General features: G+C 48.9%; 1 protein-coding gene across 1 annotated transcript; it reads right to left on the reverse strand.

The window, feature by feature from the left end:
• Positions 1 to 6,979: 6,979 nt before the first annotated feature.
• LOC117090091 (keratin, type II cuticular Hb1-like) lies at positions 6,980 to 15,190 on the reverse strand. Its single transcript, XM_033222001.1, has 6 exons — positions 14,846 to 15,190; positions 12,041 to 12,249; positions 10,246 to 10,306; positions 9,106 to 9,201; positions 8,297 to 8,461; positions 6,980 to 8,078 (listed from the first exon to the last, which is right to left on the reverse strand). Exons 1-6 carry the CDS (start codon positions 15,050 to 15,052, stop codon positions 7,818 to 7,820), a joined length of 999 nt encoding a protein of 332 aa, XP_033077892.1. The 5' UTR covers positions 15,053 to 15,190; the 3' UTR covers positions 6,980 to 7,817.
• Positions 15,191 to 17,800: the final 2,610 nt, after the last annotated feature.

Consider the following 17,800-nt stretch of genomic DNA (forward strand, 5'->3'; position numbering starts at 1 on the left):
TCTTAAAGACCCTAGGGGGTGGCCCATCGGCAGTGAGTGGGATGTGGGGAGCGAACCCTTGGGTAGTCAAAAGGCCAGACCCTGCTCCCCCAGACTCCGCCGCTAGGCCAGGGTGCCACCCCATTGCCATAGTGGGTCTGGAGCTGGTACCACAAGGTCTGGCAGTGTGCGTGCGCACCTTGGAGAAGAAAAGAAATAAAATAAAATAAAAATTTAAAGACTTTTCCATGTCATGAGATCAGATATGCATTCTTTTTTGTTGTTGTTGTTGTTGTTGTTGTTGTTGTTGTTGTTGAGACGGAGTCTCGCTCTGTCGCCCAGGCTGGAGTGCAGTGGCCGGATCTCAGCTCACTGCAAGCTCCGCCTCCCGGGTTTACGCCATTCTCTCGCCTCAGCCTCCCGAGTAGCTGGGACTACAGGCGCCCGCCATCTCGCCCGGCTAATTTTTTGTATTTTGTTAGTAGAGACAGGGTTTCACCGTGTTAGCCAGGATGGTCTCGATCTCCTGACCTCGTGATCCGCCCGTCTCGGCCTCCCAAAGTGCTGGGATTACAGGCTTGAGCTACCGCGCCCGGCCCAGATATGCATTCTTGTGGCAAAAATGTTTCCTACCCAGCCAGGCTTTAAACAAAAAAAAAAACTTAAAAAAAAGTTCCAAATAAAATAAGGTGGGAGAAATAGTTCTTCCTGCACAAGTGAAAGAAAATTGACCCTCAGAAACCCCTGTCTCCATTCATCACATACAGGTGAGACAGCCCTAGGTAGGACTTCTAGGGAACTGTCAGTTCAAGAGTAGGCCAGACACAGAGTTCACCAATCAATTGCCTCTGACCAGGTTGGAAGGGCAAATGCCTTCCAAACACGGGTCTGAGCTTTGCTCCTGGGTTTCTATGTAAGACGCTTGTATTAACTGCCCCACAACACGATCTGTCCGAGATCCTTGGAGAGCAGAGGGTATGGGGAGATGTTTCTACAAATGTTTCTAGGAGGTCCTATGTGTCACCTTCCATCTTGTCTGCAAAGTGTCAGCCAGCTGGTGAAGGAGCATCAGGCAGAACTCCTCCAGGAGCATCTGATGAGCCAGAATTTTTAGCCTGAGGAGCAATTAGGGAAATGCTGTGGAAACATTTATGAGCAGCGGCATTCCCCAGACCTGAGTTGGAATTCTAGACTAGCTGGGTAACTTAGTAAAGCTACTTCTTTGAGCCTTAATTTATTTATATGTAAAATGAGGATAATATTCTCGTTGCTGTGAGAAATTAATGAAATACATATACAATGTGTCAGACACTTAGCAGGTGTTTAACAAATACAGGCTCCCTTCCTCACCCCTTTTGTATCTTTGCCCCCACCCTGCCCTGGTGTGTGTGGCCCAGACTGTGGCTCTGACCTTTTAGCATAGACAAAGGAGAAATGCAAAGGGGCTAGACCGATCCGGTGAGAATCAGAGGGACAGTTACTTCCATGGCCGGAATTATTTGACCCTCCTCTTCGCTCTACCAACATAAACCTGTGGTTCTCAAGCTTTAGTTCTTCTAGGAATCACCTGGAAGTTTGTTAAAATGCAGATTCCTGGGCTCATCTCTAGAACTTTTGATTGAGAGTTCCAGATGGAGTCCAGGATCTGCACATTTAGCAACTACCCCACAGGGATTCTGATGCAGGTGGTGGTCCGTGGACCACATTGTGAGATGCACCAAGACAGTCAGGGCTTTGGGTGGGTTGGGAAGACAATGAAGGAGGCAGGCATTAATTTGGTACCTAAGAAAAAGTCTTTTGCCATTGATATTTAATCAAGCACACCAAAAGAAAGAAGGAGCCATACAGGAATCATACAAATACAATGAACTTCCAGGCAACCAACAGTATAAACCCAGCTGATTAGCCTCTGTCAGTCTTTCAATCTGGACATATGAATAGTTGGGGGACCCTGGGAATATACAATCTCTCAGAGCAAGTGAGGAGCCCAGCTCCACACTCCCACTGTCCTTCCACGCTGAGGCAGCATCTGGAGACCCTCTCATCCAAGGGCAAAGCACAGAGATGTTTCCACACACTCTAACTGGCTCCTTTCCAAGAGGATCTGGCACACTCAGGACTTAACAAACATCTGTTAGCCGAAGTTAATTGGGGAAGACAATGACTGAACAATTTATATCAAAAAAAAAACCTTTCTATTTCTTTCCTGGACCACAGGGAGGGGGAGAAGAAATGGAAGTGAAAATAACGTCAAACCCAGGGTTTACACCCAAAGAGTAAATCGCTAACTCCAATAAGAAGGAAACAGGAGAGTTAGTTCTGGGTTCTCTGTAAGGAGAAATTACTGAACTGACATTTGGGCGTGCAGGAGAAAAGATTTCCACTCCCCAACCCACACTGCCCCCATCAGAACACGTCAGTCCACAGTCCCACGCCCTCTATGCAAACCACACAGATCTGGCACTGGAGCAGGCCCCCACCACAGAGGGGGAACACAGTGCACCACTGCTGATGGCCACACCCTCTGAGCCAAGGGAGGCAGCGGAGCCCAGGTCCCCACAGACCACACCACCCTGGGAACGGCTCACACCTGCGGACAAGAGACACAGGTCAGAATTCTCTTCCATCTCAGACATGTTATGACCCAGAATCCTTTAGAATCAATGATTAATTCTCTTCCTTCTCTGAGGGACCAGCAACATGAGTCTTTTTAAACTACAGGCAAACCTGAACCCATTGCCATCTGCTTCTTCAGGAGTGTGGTTAGCAAATTGCACACCGAACTCTACTTGGACCAGGCTGATGTTGAGAGGTTCATACAATCTTTGAGCAAAAACTGATAGATCACAGTAGAGGAGTCATCTAGAAATATGATTGCTAGAGAGGTGAGGGGAATGGAAGGATGGGATCAGACACCTGGCCCAGAGGCTGTGTGTACATTGGATTACTAGATAGAGATTTACCAGTTGCCTGCAGAGACCCACATGATAAGAATATAAACCTAACATTTTTTTCTTACTAGAACATGATACCACTTGAGTAGTATTCTGTGTGTAACAAAAAGGCTTAAGCTACTTTTGCAGAACCAAATAGGGGTTCAGAATTTGCCCCATTCATTAACTTAGACTTCATGGATGTTCCAGGTGGATCCATGTATGGTCAAATATTTGAGGTCATCAGTTTGTCTGGATCCCAGAGACATCAGCTCAGGAGTCCCTTGCCTGTCACTCCATAGACAGGGGCTTGGTCATCAGTTAGATGCAATCTAATACTAAGATTACTGACACCCCAGAGAGCCATGCCCACACACACCCAACTTACAGATATTGACTGAGCCCACGCCTTCACACAGCCTGCGGGGAGAGGAAAGAGTGTACAGTTAATGCTGAGTTCCTCTGCTTTCGCACCAAACCTGTTCTCCTCCATGATGAAGGAGGGGACGGGCCCTAAGAGGCAGGGGCAGGCTACCCACCTGCTGCAGACAGCATCAGTGTTGGTCCTGCTTGCTGGGATCCCAAAAGGACAGGAGTATGTTAGGTTTCACGATCCAAAAGGCCAGTTTATGCCATGTTTGGCTTTCAGCCATGGAATTTGGTGAACTGAGAAGTAGAGATGAGGGGCGCATCCTCCTGGTCCCTTGGCTGGAAATGCCAACAAAGCCCAAGTGGTGATGGAAGCTGCTGCTACCTAGTTAGATGTCTCTGAGCAGGAAAAAGCTTGCCTATTACACAAACAGATTCATTTTTGTCCCAGGATATTAAATGATACCCCAGACATCTACCTGATTTCATTCAATGCAGAGGGAGGCTGAAGAAGAGTATGGTGTGGTTAAGAGCCTGGACTCTCAAGCCAGGCTATCTGGACTTAAATCTGGCTGTGCCGCTTACTAACAGGGTGACCTTGGGCAGGTCGCTTAACCTTTCTGTGCCTCAATTTCCCCAGCATAAAATGGGGATGATAATACCCGTCTGAAAGGATTATTGTAAAGTTTGATTGAGTTCCACATGGAAAGTGCCTAAAATGCAGACTGGCACATAGTAAGGAAATCCAATATGTGTGCTACCGACATTATAAACATCTCATTTTTGTAATCCCAGCACCTTGGGAGACGGAGGCAGGTGGATCACTTGAGCCCAGGAATTCGAGACTAGCCTGGCCAACACGGCGAAACACTGCTTCTACTAAAAATACAAACATTAGCCGGGCATGGTGGCAGGTACTTGTAGTCTCAGCTACTTGGGAGGCTGAGGCAGGAGAATCACTCAAATCCGGGAGGAGGAGGTTGCAGTGAGCCAAGATTGCACCACTGCACTCCAGCCTGGGCGACAGAGTGAGACTCTGTCTCAAAAAATATGTCTATATCATTTATAATGAGACATTTATGCCACTGCAGTGAGCTTTTTATAAACACTCCCTCCTCCCTCACACCTCTGCACTTTCTGTTCTGTCTCCCTTTTTGTAGCTTCCCACTTCAAACCTTTTTCCCCAGGAAAGCTCTACCCTGCCTCATTCTGTCCAGCTCAAAATACTTCTTCACTCATCTTTTGAGTGAGGATGTATGCATCTGGCTCGGTTTCCTGCCACTCAGTCTGGCATTGCCACAGCCTTAGGACTGTGCCCTTTCAAGGAACCCACAGTACCCGTGGTGGTGCCTGTAGAACCATAATGCTGGCGACAGCTATATCTGAGTTGAGTGGCTCTGGATGCTTTTGTTTTCTTATTTTCTGTGTTAGCAGCAATGAGCATTACTTAATGTAATTAAATTAAGTGTTTTAAATGCCAAGAGGAGGCAGTCTCTTAAAAGGTCAATGGCCACAGTACACATAGTACAATATGCTAAATCAACTTTAAAATCACATGTATTGGGGATGTGTACTAATAATTCTGATATATTAATCCATTCATTATTAGTATCACAATGAAAATCAGTGCAAGTGCCAGCTGCTCACTGAATGCTAGTGAGTGGGTTGGGGCCTTAAGTGTCCAAATGCAGAGAGAACTCCTGTGACTTCACCCGGAGCCCCGAGGAAGCTGACAGAAAAGTGTGTGTGCTTGAGTCAAGCATGGAGCAAGTCCAGCAGCGTGGCCAGGCTGCCCTCAGTGCCACTTCATGGAAGGTTTCTAAAGCCGACCAGGCCTATGAGTTCCCCCTCCACGGGGACAGCCTGGCCTGACCATCATCTCATGACGATCACCTCCTCCCACTGGGGCTTGCTATGTTCCATTAGAACTCACTTAATCCTGCAACAGCCTTACGGGTGGATTTTGTGATTATCTCAAAGCTGTGTTTTACAGCTGAAGACACTGGAGTATAAAGAGGTCACATACTATTAAGTGGTGGAACTGGGATTTGAACCCAGAGTGAGCTCATGGCCTGTGCTCTCCACCTCTATACTCTACTACCCAATCTATCCTCCCCGCCCTGAAGGGACCCAGCTAGAAGCTCTAATGATGTGGCCATCCCAAGTCCAGAGGCCCACGCAACCATCCCAGGTGTAAATACACATCACTCTGCCCTACACTGGCTTCACCTGCCCTCAATTCTTGGCTCAAATTGTCAGCACAGCTTCTCCTCAGCTGTTGAGAAGGTGGCCTCCTTCTCTGACAACTTCTCTGGGCCACTAACCCCAGGCCCTGGAGGACTGATGTATGTCTGTCTTGTCTTCCTCTGCAAGGACAGAACTTGTGCTGCTCATTTCTATTCCCTGGTCCTGAACACCAGGCTATCTAGGCTGATAGGATTCTTTTCACATCCCAAATCAAATGGCCTTTAACTAATTTTCTGAATGATTCCAGCTTTAAGAACCCACTGAAGCTGATTACAGAAACATCCTTTTAGCCAAGAGGGTAAAGTAGTGGCCTTGGAATGAGCTTCAGGTTACAGCCCGAGGGGCTGTGCAGGAGGGAGAAGAGCATCGTTGACCAGCCTGGAGACCGGTACATTTTAGCTGAGCCATTAACTGGCTGTGCTCTTAGGCAAGCCCCTTCCCCTCTCTGGTGTCAGTTTCCCTATCTGCAAAGTGGGGACGTGGTTGGAGTCCATGATTTCTAGAGTCTTTCCCAGTTTGAACATTCTCTTCCTGGAGGATTTCAGTCCAACTCTGAGTAGGGACGTGAAGGGACCCTGGAGCCCCCGTCCTCACCGGATCCCCTCGCCCTCCAGGAGTTTGCGATAAGTGGCGATCTCCATGTCCAGGCCCAGCTTGGAGTTCATCACCTCCTCGTACTCCTTGAGCAGGCAGGCCATGTCCTACTTGGCCTTCTGCAGGGCGCCCTCCAGCTCAGCCAGCTTGCAGAGAGCATTGCTGAGGGCTGCCTCACCCTGCTGCTCAGACTGGGCCACCGTGGCCTCCAGCTTGCAGCGCTGTGGGGATGGACAGAAGGGAAGGAGTTTGAAAAGGGTGCAGGTTGTGGGGACTCTGGTGGGTCTCAAGTGGCCTTGGTCATCCTATTTTATCTCCATTCAAAATGGTTAACTTTTGAATGTAATACTATTTAAAAGAAATACATCAATGGAAAATTAACTAGGCAGGGACATGGCCCATTTGGATTTTTTTTTTTCCTTTATTTTTGTACACTGTATCATAAAACTGATTTGAGTTTGGCAGGTGAGCCATTAGAGGGAGGAAATGTTAGCACTGAAATAGGAATGATCATTATTAGTGATATTACCTTATACTTGTATATACCGTTGTTCATTTACAAGGTACTTTCATAGATGTTATCTTATTTGACCTTCAAAGTTAATCTGCAAGCTTGCCACAACAGGCATTATTATTCCCATTATGCAAATGAAGAAATTAAGACTCCAAAAGGCTGTGACTTGCCCTAAGCTATGCAATTAATTAGCGCCAAGCTCAGGTATTCAAAGGCCACTGTGCAGGGTCTCACTCTTTGGCCTGCTGAGATCATCTTGCTGAAAGAAGCTCCCATGTGCAACAACTACCAACACGCTAATTACTGCCCCTCCCTTCACCCCACTTAAGAAAGCATATCAGAATCAAATGAACAAAAGCATTATTATTACGGGGACAACTTCGAATCTTCTCTAATTTCACATCTAAAAAGTAAACCATTCGCAGATTTCACTACTCAGCTCTTAACCACAACAAATTACTAGTGATACATCCTGCACAGTGATGAAGAACAGCAACTTAGAAGGGAGAAGACAGAGACTGAGCCAGCCATGTGTGGGAGCTCAGTGTCATGCTGGAGGTAGTATTACAAATCACTGGTGAAAGGATAGATTACATAATCTATTTTCTTACAATATGTAGAAAAGTTAATTTAGAACCCTACTCACTGTGTATACAAAAAAAAATAAAATAAAGTTCAGATGGATCACAGACCTAAATGCAAGAGGTAAAACTATAAAACTAATACGGGGGAGAAATTTAAGAGACTACCTCTATTACCTCAAAACCTTCTAAGTCTAAACCATTAAAGGAAGAACTTAAAATGGATTTGGGCACATCCAGCTTAAAGATTTGGGTTCAACAAAGGACAAACAGACAAGTGATAGACTGAGGGAAAGTTACTTGCAACATGTGTACTGACGAAGGCTTACAATCCAGATAGAATGGACAAAGGAATACTGCAAATCACCAAGAAAAAAGAAGGGAGCCACAATAGAAAAATGGGCAGATATATGAGTAGACAGTTCTTAGAAGGGGAATACAAATAACTAGTAAGTGTATGGGGAAAGATTTCCTATCACTGGTTAACCAAAGAAATGAAAATTAGAATAACAATTAGGTGCCAGTTTACACCTATCAGATCCACAAGAATTTGGAAGTTTGGTAATAGCAGGTGTTGGAACAGGAGCCCTTACATGCTGATTATAGTAGTGTACTCTGGCACAGTTCAAATACACGCCTCTCCAAAGATGATAGCAGTCCCTGAAGATAGAAGGGAAGCAGGAACCAGACAAGAAGCGGCAGGTGTATGGAGTGGGGTCTCAGCGCCCCCCCAACCTGCTGCTTGGCGTTCTCCACCTCTGCCGTCAGCCTCTGGATCATCCAGTCCAGCTCATTGAGCTCATCCTTTGTTCTGCGGAGGTTCTCACCCTGCTGGGTGACTGTGGCCTTCACCTCCTCGCACTGTGGGTTGAGAGGCAAACACGCAGAAACAATGGCTAGAGGCTGCTGTTCCCGACCCAATCAGCCAGCCTGCTGTTCCGCAGCTCTCCTGCCTTCTGGCCCTGCTCTACCCGGGACCACAGTGGCAGCCACAGAGTGCAGAAGTGTGTTTCCCAGAGAAACTCGAGGCTCACAGCTATCCTCCTGTCTCAGTGGGACAGTCCTGCCCTCCAGACTACCTTGGTTTGGTACCAGGTCTCGGCCTCCACCCGGCTGCGACTGGCAATATCATCATACTGAGCCTTGATCTTGGCCACAACCAAGTCCATGTTGAGCTCCTGGCTATTGTCCATCTTCACCACTACAGAAGTGTCAGAGATTTGTGATTGAGGGAGGTGGATTTCCTGTAGGAGACAGCAACCAGTGCCCTTAACTCCAAATCCCCTTCTGATCCTATCTCCTCAGGAAATTAAAAAAAAAAAAAAAGAAGTCTCAACTCTGAAATTAGAAAACTACCAGCAAGTCAGGAAAATTTTTAAACTGTAGTTCTAAGAGGAAAAGGCTGGAATTGGGACCGTGGCCTCGAAGCAATGTAACGTGGAATTCTACTAATACAGGGATCAACAGGGCTGGATTTATGTGCATGCCGCCACCCTGGGCCACCCCGCCTCGGGGCCTGAATAATCCAGATCAGCTGTAGCTCTGTGCACAAATCTAATCAGCCAGATCTTGGCCAGAGGTAGAGGCCTGGATTATCTGCTTGGGTTTTTACACTACCTGAATTAACAAATTAATTGTCAGATCTCCACTTCACGACGTGGGAATTAACCACATTATTTCAAATCATCTTAAAGGAAGGGCATCACCCACTTCCACCCGAACAAGATAAAAATCCCCTCTGGTCACAGAAGGGAAAATATCCGAGCCTAGGAAAGTCAAGAATGTACAGTTTTCCCTAGAACCCAGGAACCAGGACAGGCCACACTCAAAGGAAACCCTCCCCTCCCCCCTCTCTCACTTGCTCTTCCAAAGAGGGGGAGAGATTTACCTCCTCGTAGAGGGACTGCAGGAAGACTGGCTCCTCCCTCAGCAGCTCCACGTTGGCCTCCAGGTCCGCCTTGTGCAGATAGGCGCAGTCTACATCCTGGTGGAGACAGACACGAGAGGATGGGAAGTGACCTTTGTCCCCCTTGCTGTGCCCCTGAGCCACAGCACTCCTCAGTGGGCCCTGAGACCACCTCCTGGCCCACCTCTCTGCCTCTGGCCTGCCCCTGCCCAGCCACCCTGCACTTACAAGTCTAACCTAGACTTCTCATCTTCACCTTCAGGGACCCCCTAGAGGGACGGATCCTTTGTTATCTGCCAATGACATTACCTCCCATTGCATAAAAGAGACCACGTGTGGAAATGAAGTGGAAAGAGGTCTGAACCCCTCCAGAGCTGAGGACCTTGCCAAAGAAGGAAGCCTGATGTCACGGCCCAGAACGTCAGGCTGCTGCCTCCCAGCCAGACTGACCCACAGAGCACAAGCATGTGACAATCACAGAGCCTCTCTGTAGATTGTCCTCAGAGCCCAGGTCAGGAAACACCCAGCACTCAAATAGCTGACTCTCCTGCCTGGGACCAAGGCCAAGTCTTTATTGGCAGATCTGTCACCAGCCCCCTCTCCACTCTGTGATACTCACAAAAAAGGAGGCTGGCAAGCAAGCAATTGCTTGTTAAAGAACATTCACATGTGCTTTCACTCAGCAACATGAAACAAAAGGGAAACCATTCACAGTTTTATTTCTCTGGGCTTTTCCATCATCACCAATTGTGCTGAATGATGGCCACACTTTTAAATCATTGACAAGCTGAGAACCAGCCCCTAGTCTGGGATAACAGGTTGAGGCAATGCCCGCAAGAGAGAAACACATAATTAAAATTGAACATTTCAGCCAATCCGGTAGTTTAAAAAAAGCCAAGCAGGTGCATGGTGAAGTTTTCTTTTTATGAAGCCGCCATTGGCACCGTCTGGGTTCCTACATGGGCTCCAAGGTGGCCTCTGCGGCCAAACCCACCTTCTTGTTCCAGGGGCTCCAGTGCCTTAACACCAACAATTGGGCTGATGGGAACCTGACAGGGCCCACAGCATCAGAGCATCCAGTGTCCAGGATTTAATCCTTCCCATGTGAGCACAGTCACTCACCTTCTTCAGCATCATGAACTCGTTCCCAGCTGTGGCCCTCAGGACCAGCTCTTCTTCATACCTGAGGAGAGACAAGCCAGGTGGAAAGTCCTCTGGGACTGAGGACCTGGCCAGGCCAGAGCCCAGGTGTGCCAAACTCCCTGGTTTTCTCCTTTCTCTGTGCCTTTGGAGAGAGGCTTGGCCTCTCTGGACTTCTATTTCCTAGCCACAAAGAACCCATTGGAAGGACACTGGACTTGAAGTCCAGGTCCCTGGTATCTGGTCCCAGCTTAACTGAAGTTGCTGCAAAACCCGAGGCAAGTCATTTAATCTCTTTGTATCTTGGTCTAAATCACCTGAGGTGCAGTGAGGCACTTGGTAAACATTTGTGGAATTATTTAAAAACAGACCGATGTTCCACAGAGCCTTTAAATTCTGCACTGTACAAAACACAGAGCTCTATGAAGCCACCCGCATGAGGTTTTATTCCCTCTGCCCCAATATCCAAGGACTTGAATTCCTAGAAGCAACTTCTTGTTCGAGCCATTCCCCCACCCTCCTCCACCAGCCCAGCCCTCTTCCTCTTGCCTGTGAGACTACAGCCCTGGAGCAGCCCTGCCCCCCACAAGGAAGACCAGAATTCCCAGAGCATGGTTTTCATAACTTTTTTTTTTTTTTTGAAACGAAGTTTCACTCTTGTTGCCCAGGTTGGAGTGCAATGGCGCAATCTCAGCTCACTGCAACCACCAACTCCCGGGTTCAAGCGATTCTCCTGCCTCAGCCTCCCGAGTAGCTGGGATTACAGGCGTCCACCACCACACCCAGCTAAATTTTTTTTGTATTATTAGTAGAGACAGGGTTTCATCACGTTGGCTGGGCTGGTCTTGAACTCCTGACCTCAGGTGATCCACCTACCTCGGCCTCCCAAAGTGCTGGGATTACAGGCGTGAGCCACTGCACCCGGCCTGTTTTCATAACTTTTGAATTACACGGTCATTTGGGGCTACAGTAAGCACTCAGCTCTATAATTACCAGCCCGCACACCCCCAGAGTGGGAGACAGACCTTGATGCCTGCACACTGAGGATTGTGTCTACATTTGCTTCACCCCAAAGGAGGTGAGGACCCACTGCTGGGTCCAGCCAGATGGTAAAACCTGAACTTCCAAGAATCCCAAGGAGGGTTAGAATTACCAGGATTGATTGAGGTCAAAATCACCCTTCACTCTGTCTGTATCTACAAGGTAAGTACAGTGATCCAGTGAGTTTAGACTAGGTAATGGACAAGCCAAACAACTCAGGAAAACCCAGATTTATATTGGTATTTGAATTGTGGAGCCTTGCAGAACAAGAACCTGATGGTTTATCTGCAGAATAAATAAAGGAAGAGTCCAAGTTCGTCAGATACTTGGAATGGCTTCAGCCAGTTCATTTTCGGATATCTCTCCAGAGCCTTTCACTTTTCCCCCGTCCTAGCTCGGACTGCCGCGGGCTCCTCCTCTCCAGCCCTGCTGGCCTTGCTCCTCCTGTTTCATTTGTTCCTGTCTCTTCATGTCTGCGTCAGTCTGTGCCCTGATGTGTGTCCCATCCCTCCCAGACTGGGAACTCTTCTTCTCTATAAATATTTTCCCAGCCCCCAGCACAGGGCTGCAAGAGCTAGGAGCTGACATGAGACAAAGCAGATGGGTAAAGCAGAAGTGTCTGATAGCTCGTCAGGACAACCCTGGCCTTCAGCAATCTCGGCTTCTGGAGGAGTTGTGTGGTCTCAGCTAAGACCGACTCCACTGCCTAGAACCATCCCAGCCCTGTCATGCTCACTTCTTCTTGCAGCCCTGCAGAACCTCCTGCGTGCAGTTGAGCTCTGAGGCCAGCCTGCCGCTGTCAGCCTCCATGCACTCGGCCTCCCGCCGCAGAGTCGCAATGTAGTCCTGGAACAGGGGCTCCAGGTTGCTCTCGCAGCACTCGTGGTTCTGGTAGAACTGCAGCTTGGTCTCCAGCAGTTTGTTCTGCTGCTCCAGGAAGTGCACCTGCCATTCAGGAAGGAGGAAAGAGACTGAGGGGGAAGCCTGAGGGTAGGGTTTGCCTGGTCCCCCAGAGCTCTTTCTGCCCTTGAAGATGGCCCCTGCCCTGCAGCAGCCTGTGACCTTCCCCAGGAGGCCAAATTATTGGCAAAGTCTGAAAGTGCAGGTCACAGGTAGTCCCCAGGTAACTTCCCTCCACCCATCCCCCCTCCCAGAAAGAGCACACTATTTATAAACATTCATTTATTCTACACAGAATGAAATTGACATCTGATCCTGCAGAAATATTTCATACTATGCATAGTAGGCAAATAATGATCCCCCCCAAAGATGCCTGCACTAGAAGGATTTGAAACATGAGAAGGACTCAACTCGCTATTGTTGGCTTTGAAGATGAAGAGGGTGCCACAAGCCAAAGAATGTGGACAGCCTCTGGAAGCTGAGAACAACCTCCAGCAGCCAGCCAGCAAGAGAACAGGGACCTCAGTCCTGCAACAACAAGGACCTCAATTCTGCCAAAAGCCTGAATGTCCCTGGAAACAGATGCTTCCCTGGGGCCTCCAAAAAGAAATGCAGCCCTGCCGACACCTTAACATCAGTCTTTGAGGTAGTAAATTTGCGTTGTTTTAAGCTGCTAAGTTTGTGGGCATTTGTACAACAGCAATTTTAAAATGTACACACCATGACTCTTCCTCACTCTGATGCTGGGGCACTGAAGCCCAGGATGGGCGATCCCAGGCCAGGAATTAGGAGACCTCTCACTCTAACTCTGTCACCAACCACACCACTTCGCCTCATTCTCACTGAATTTCATTGTAAAACAAGACAGGAGAAATACATTAGCAGTGATACACAGGCAGCTGCAGGCCCTATCAGGCCCACAGATATGTCTTACTTGGCTTGCACATTGTTTTATAGAGATCTGATTAGTTGCCAACATTTAATAACTGAGTGGTTTCAAGTAAGAATCTGGATCTCTCTGACCCTCTTGACATACCAGAAGTTCTGGCACGGCTAGGTAGGCCTGTGGCTAGAGTGAGCAGTGGCTACTGCCCTTCTAGGTGGGCATGCCTCTCAAGTTTGGCTTCATTCATGTGACCACCCCCGTTGAAGTCTGCAGTTACCAGACCTAAAGCAGGTGATTTCTTCTCCGACCCTAACCTTTTGGGAGTACGAGCCTGGTACAAACCCTCAACTGTCTGACTGTCCATGCTTGTGGGACAAGGAACCAAAACTCTGATTATCTAAAAGGCATCTGCCTTGGTTTTTAACATGCAGACCCAGGTCATGGGACAGACCTCTGGCAGGATTAAACCCACCATATCAATGCACTTTGTAGTCTGGAGCACAATGCAGTTTGGAGCCTGCAGGAAGAAGGCTGAAGGGAAGAGGGTGGCCATCAGCAACACCAAGGGAGGGGAAAGCCAGCCTGATGCAGTGGTGTAAGTTCCTCTCTCCAGACCCAGAACGGACACCTCTCAACAGAGAGAGCAGCATTCATGGGTTACGCCCAAAGGCCACATGCAGAGACCCCTTTGAGCCTGCACTCTCAGGGCTCTCCCTGTGCTTTTGACCAAATTAGGAAAAGATGCCTCCAGCCCCTTGCCAGGGCCCACGGTTCTGACAGCAAAGCCTGGGCTGGATTCCAACCTCCCCTGCTCTTGCTAGGTGTCCTTGTGCAATGAATAACCTGCCTAACTCTATGGTCAGCTTCTTTGTGCCGATGGAAGGGAAGAGTAATCTGGACAGCCAGCGGTATGTTAACAATGGACGCCCAGCACCTCTGTGTACAGATACACCCTTTTCTGATGTAGCGTTGATCTGAGAGCAGAACTTCCACCCACCATCGCCCTGGTTTGTGCCTTCTTATGCAGTCCCAGGATGTAGATGTGCACACCATTCAGCCCTGGAAGACGAGCTTCTCCTCCTTTAAACTTTGGTGGCTGCCCTCCCCCAAAGACTGTGAGCTCCTAGGGAGGGCATCATTAGGTTAAAGGAAACCAGAGCTATACGCTCAACCCGGAGGACTCTGAAACTGCAGCATCAGAAAAGTACAATTCAACAGCCTCTCTCCGGACCATGCTTTAAGTTTCTCACTCACCGCCTTTAATCTATCCATGTGCTTCAGGGTATAAAGTGCCTCGGACAGAAGTTTTAAGGGTTCACAGCCTTCCTATCATGTCCCCTCCAAGGAGGAGCAGGAAAGGATCCTCTTACCCCTCTGCGTCCTGGCTCCTGCTCCGTGCTAGGGACGGCAGCATCTTCTCTAAGGGGGAGGTGAGACATGCGTAAGCAGAGCTGCCTGCTCTGCCCACACCTTCCTACTGTGTGCCGGTGATATCAGGAAGATGGACAGCGCACACACATCATGTTTGCTGCTTGCCTGTGAGCAGCAGCAGCAAACCCTCCTGTTCTATCTGGTGGTTTCAGATTCATTATTGCATTTGACTCACATGGCAACATTTGAAAGACCCTGATTCAGCCATGTTCTCAAGGCCACATGCTAGTCAGTGGCAGGAGAATTTGAACCACCCCATCATCAGGTTCCAAGTCCCTTTCCCCTTCCTAAACCACAGTCCCAGGAAACAACACACAGACCCACCTTGTCAATGAAGGCAGCAAACTTGTTGTTGAGACACTTGATCTGCTCCTTCTCCTCATGCTTCACACACTGGGCATTGGGGTCGATCTCTAGGTTGAGGAGTATGAGGAGGCTCTCGTTGATGGTGACAGATGTGATGTGAGGCGGTCTGAGCTTACAAAGGGCCCCTGCCCGTAGCCAAACCTGCCTCTGCTGTGTAGGAGCCATCCACAACTCACCGCGATCCGGGGAGACCACACTGTACACAGGATCTGACTGCCAAAGCCTCCCAGGCGCCTGTAGCCTAGCCCCCCAGGACTGCCCCCATGATGGGCCGTGGCACTGACACAGCTGCAATCCCCAGGCTTGGACACAATGGCAGAATGGGAGCTAAAGTTCTTGACCCTGCAGCCAGAGCTGATGCGGTAGGATTGGCTCGCCTTGCCTCTGCTCTGCGGGACAGTCCCCTGGTCTGAGGACTGAAGGATGACACGGTCTCACACTGGAGGCCTGTTATCGCCTTTTATTGGGCAGGGGACAGGCCTCCTGACAACATAAAAGGCAGAGAACGTTATTAATGCCATTTATGAGCATGGGAATCTCCCGCTAGGCAGACCTTGAGGGAAACTGAAATCTGCCTCTTTTAACAGGCATATCAAAGAGACCCTGCATCCCAATAAACCTGCCCCTGCCATTCAAACCTCACAGGCCTAGACACATCTATCAAGCCCCTAATTCCCCTCCAACCTGTGAGAGGACCAGGAATCTTCATCCCACCAGGCAAGTCAAGGCTTGGGCCAGCACATTCTTGAAACTCCAAGGGCCCTATGTCCCACGAAGGTCCCACCCAGCCCATCCTTTCAGGTTAGGCACTTGTGGGGCAAACCCTTCAAGCCTTCCCCTACGATTGCTGTTAGCTACAATTCGTCTTATAGGGTAGCCATTGGACTTTGTGTTGCCTCCCCTTGAAGGCAGAAGTCATGTCTATTCACCTTCATATCCCCTCTAGCAACTAGTACATACCAGGTGTGTTCAGGAGGGAGTGGCCAATATCTGCAGAGCATCTTTATCTAGTCCACAAACACTGACTGACCCTCCACTATGTGCCAGGCCCAGTCACTGGCCTCAGGAGCCGGCCTGGAGCAGATGCCTTCATTTGGCAGGCAAGGTCCCACCAGAACAGGCCCTCAACTACAGGCTGGGGGAAATAAAGCTAGGTGGACAGTTTGCCTGTGAAGAACCTGACCTCACTGGTGAGACAGAGGCAGGGAAGTGTCAAAGCCAGAGAAGGAAAGATGACCAGGTAAGGGGAACAGATAGCATGTTCTTAGCCTTCCTAGGAAGGTCACTTATAGCTGGCCAAAGGGTCACAGAGGAAGCAAGACCAAAGTCATGTTCCAGAGGATGGCAACGTCTTTAGGGAGAACAGAGGCGGGGGTGCAGAGTCTCCAGGCACAGCATAACCCTAACTCCTAGAGAAATTAAGCAGTGCATGAGATCCTTCACAAAGCAGGGCCCTCGGCCAGGGACTGCCCACCCCTGCTTCCCACCCCATCCTGTAGGGCACTTTCTGTGTCACACCAAGAACAGGATGGAAATGGGACTTAATGGGGAAAGTGCCTACCTTTTTATACAGCACAGCAGCAGTCTGGAGGCAATTATGCCAAACCGCCTCAGCCCCAGGCCCTTGAGTAGAGCTCTCTGTGCATGAAGACAAGAATAAAATATAATCTTCTGGAACTCTCTCTCAGAGAAAGAGGCTTCGGGAAGGGGCACAAGAAAAGAGCCAAACACCTCAGGAGAGAGTAGGAGTCTTCCTGGTCCCTTTCTCTCACACACATGCACATGCATACACATCTACATACACACACGTGCATGCATGCACACATTCCTCACAAGAGAAAGACACAGAGGACAGAGTCACATGCTAGGAGCAGAGTGTAAGGATGGACGCAGAGGGAGCAGGTTCCGGCCCAGCCCCAGGAAGCATCAGTCTGAGATGGGGGCCTTGTTTCTGCATCTGCAGCACGGAGCTCCAAGGGGAACCAAGACAGCAGAGGAGGCCTGGGGAGGCGCCCTATAAATTGAACTCTGTAAAGAAACAACGTCCTCCAGCCATTTGTTCTTTTGGCCATGTGGCTACCTCACCGCTTGCTGGCCGTGGAAGGACAATTCCCACACTAACCCTAACCCATGGGGAAGTTGAGTGTGTCTGAAGGTGAGAGGGCTTCTCCATGGTGGACACACTAAACAAGGGAAGCAAAATAGAAACCGGAATTCAAAGCTGATGCTCTGGAGGGGCCTGTCTGGTGCTGGTCTCTATTTGTTTCTTTCAGTCAACCAGCACTTTCTGAGCACCCACTATATGCCAGCCACCTTTAGATGAGCTGGGAATATACCAGTAAATAAAATAGACAAAAAACACATATTTCTGTGGGTTCACATTATAGTGGGAGAAGTGAATGGTAAACTCAGATAAATAAATTATATGTTAGATGGTGATAATTGTTACAGAAAGAAGAAAGAAACAGGTTAAGGGGAGTCAGGAGAGCTGGGAGAAAGAGTGGGTACAATTTCAACTGTGGTTAGAGTAAGCTCCACTGAGAAGGGGACGTTTAGACAAAGGTTTTAAGGGGGTAAGGGCAAGCCACATGTGCCGAGGAAGGAGCCTGTGCAAAGACCCACAGTGGGAACAAACAGGCCTGGTGTTCCCACCAAGAGCAAGGAGGCTGGTGTGGTTTTTGCAGTGAGAGTGAGGGAGTGAGTATGGGCATGGTCAGAGAGACACAGCGATGAGGGGTCTCCACACAGGTCATGGAAGGCCAGTGAGCTGTTGTAAGGACATCTGCTCCCACACAGAGTGTCATGTAGAGCCTTGGAAGGTTTTGTGCACAGGACTGACATGACCCTACTTGTTTAAATGATCGCTCTGACAGCTGCCTGGGAAACAGACTGTAGGCAACATGACAGTGAAAG

This window comes from Trachypithecus francoisi, unplaced genomic scaffold (genome assembly GCF_009764315.1).
Source record: "Trachypithecus francoisi isolate TF-2019V2 unplaced genomic scaffold, Tfra_2.0 Lachesis_group11, whole genome shotgun sequence".
In the NCBI taxonomy this organism is placed as follows: domain Eukaryota; kingdom Metazoa; phylum Chordata; class Mammalia; order Primates; family Cercopithecidae; genus Trachypithecus; species Trachypithecus francoisi.

Coding starts and splice junctions, on each gene's coding strand:
- LOC117090091 (XM_033222001.1), bottom strand. CDS start 15,052: ATGGCTCCTACACAGCAGAGGCAGGTTTGGCTACGGGCAGGGGCCCTT. Junction 8,462..9,105: donor TGCAGTCCCTCTACGAGGAG/GTAAATCTCTCC, acceptor TGTCTCCTACAG/GAAATCCACCTCCCTCAATC. Junction 8,079..8,296: donor AGACCTGGTACCAAACCAAG/GTAGTCTGGAGG, acceptor CTCAACCCACAG/TGCGAGGAGGTGAAGGCCAC.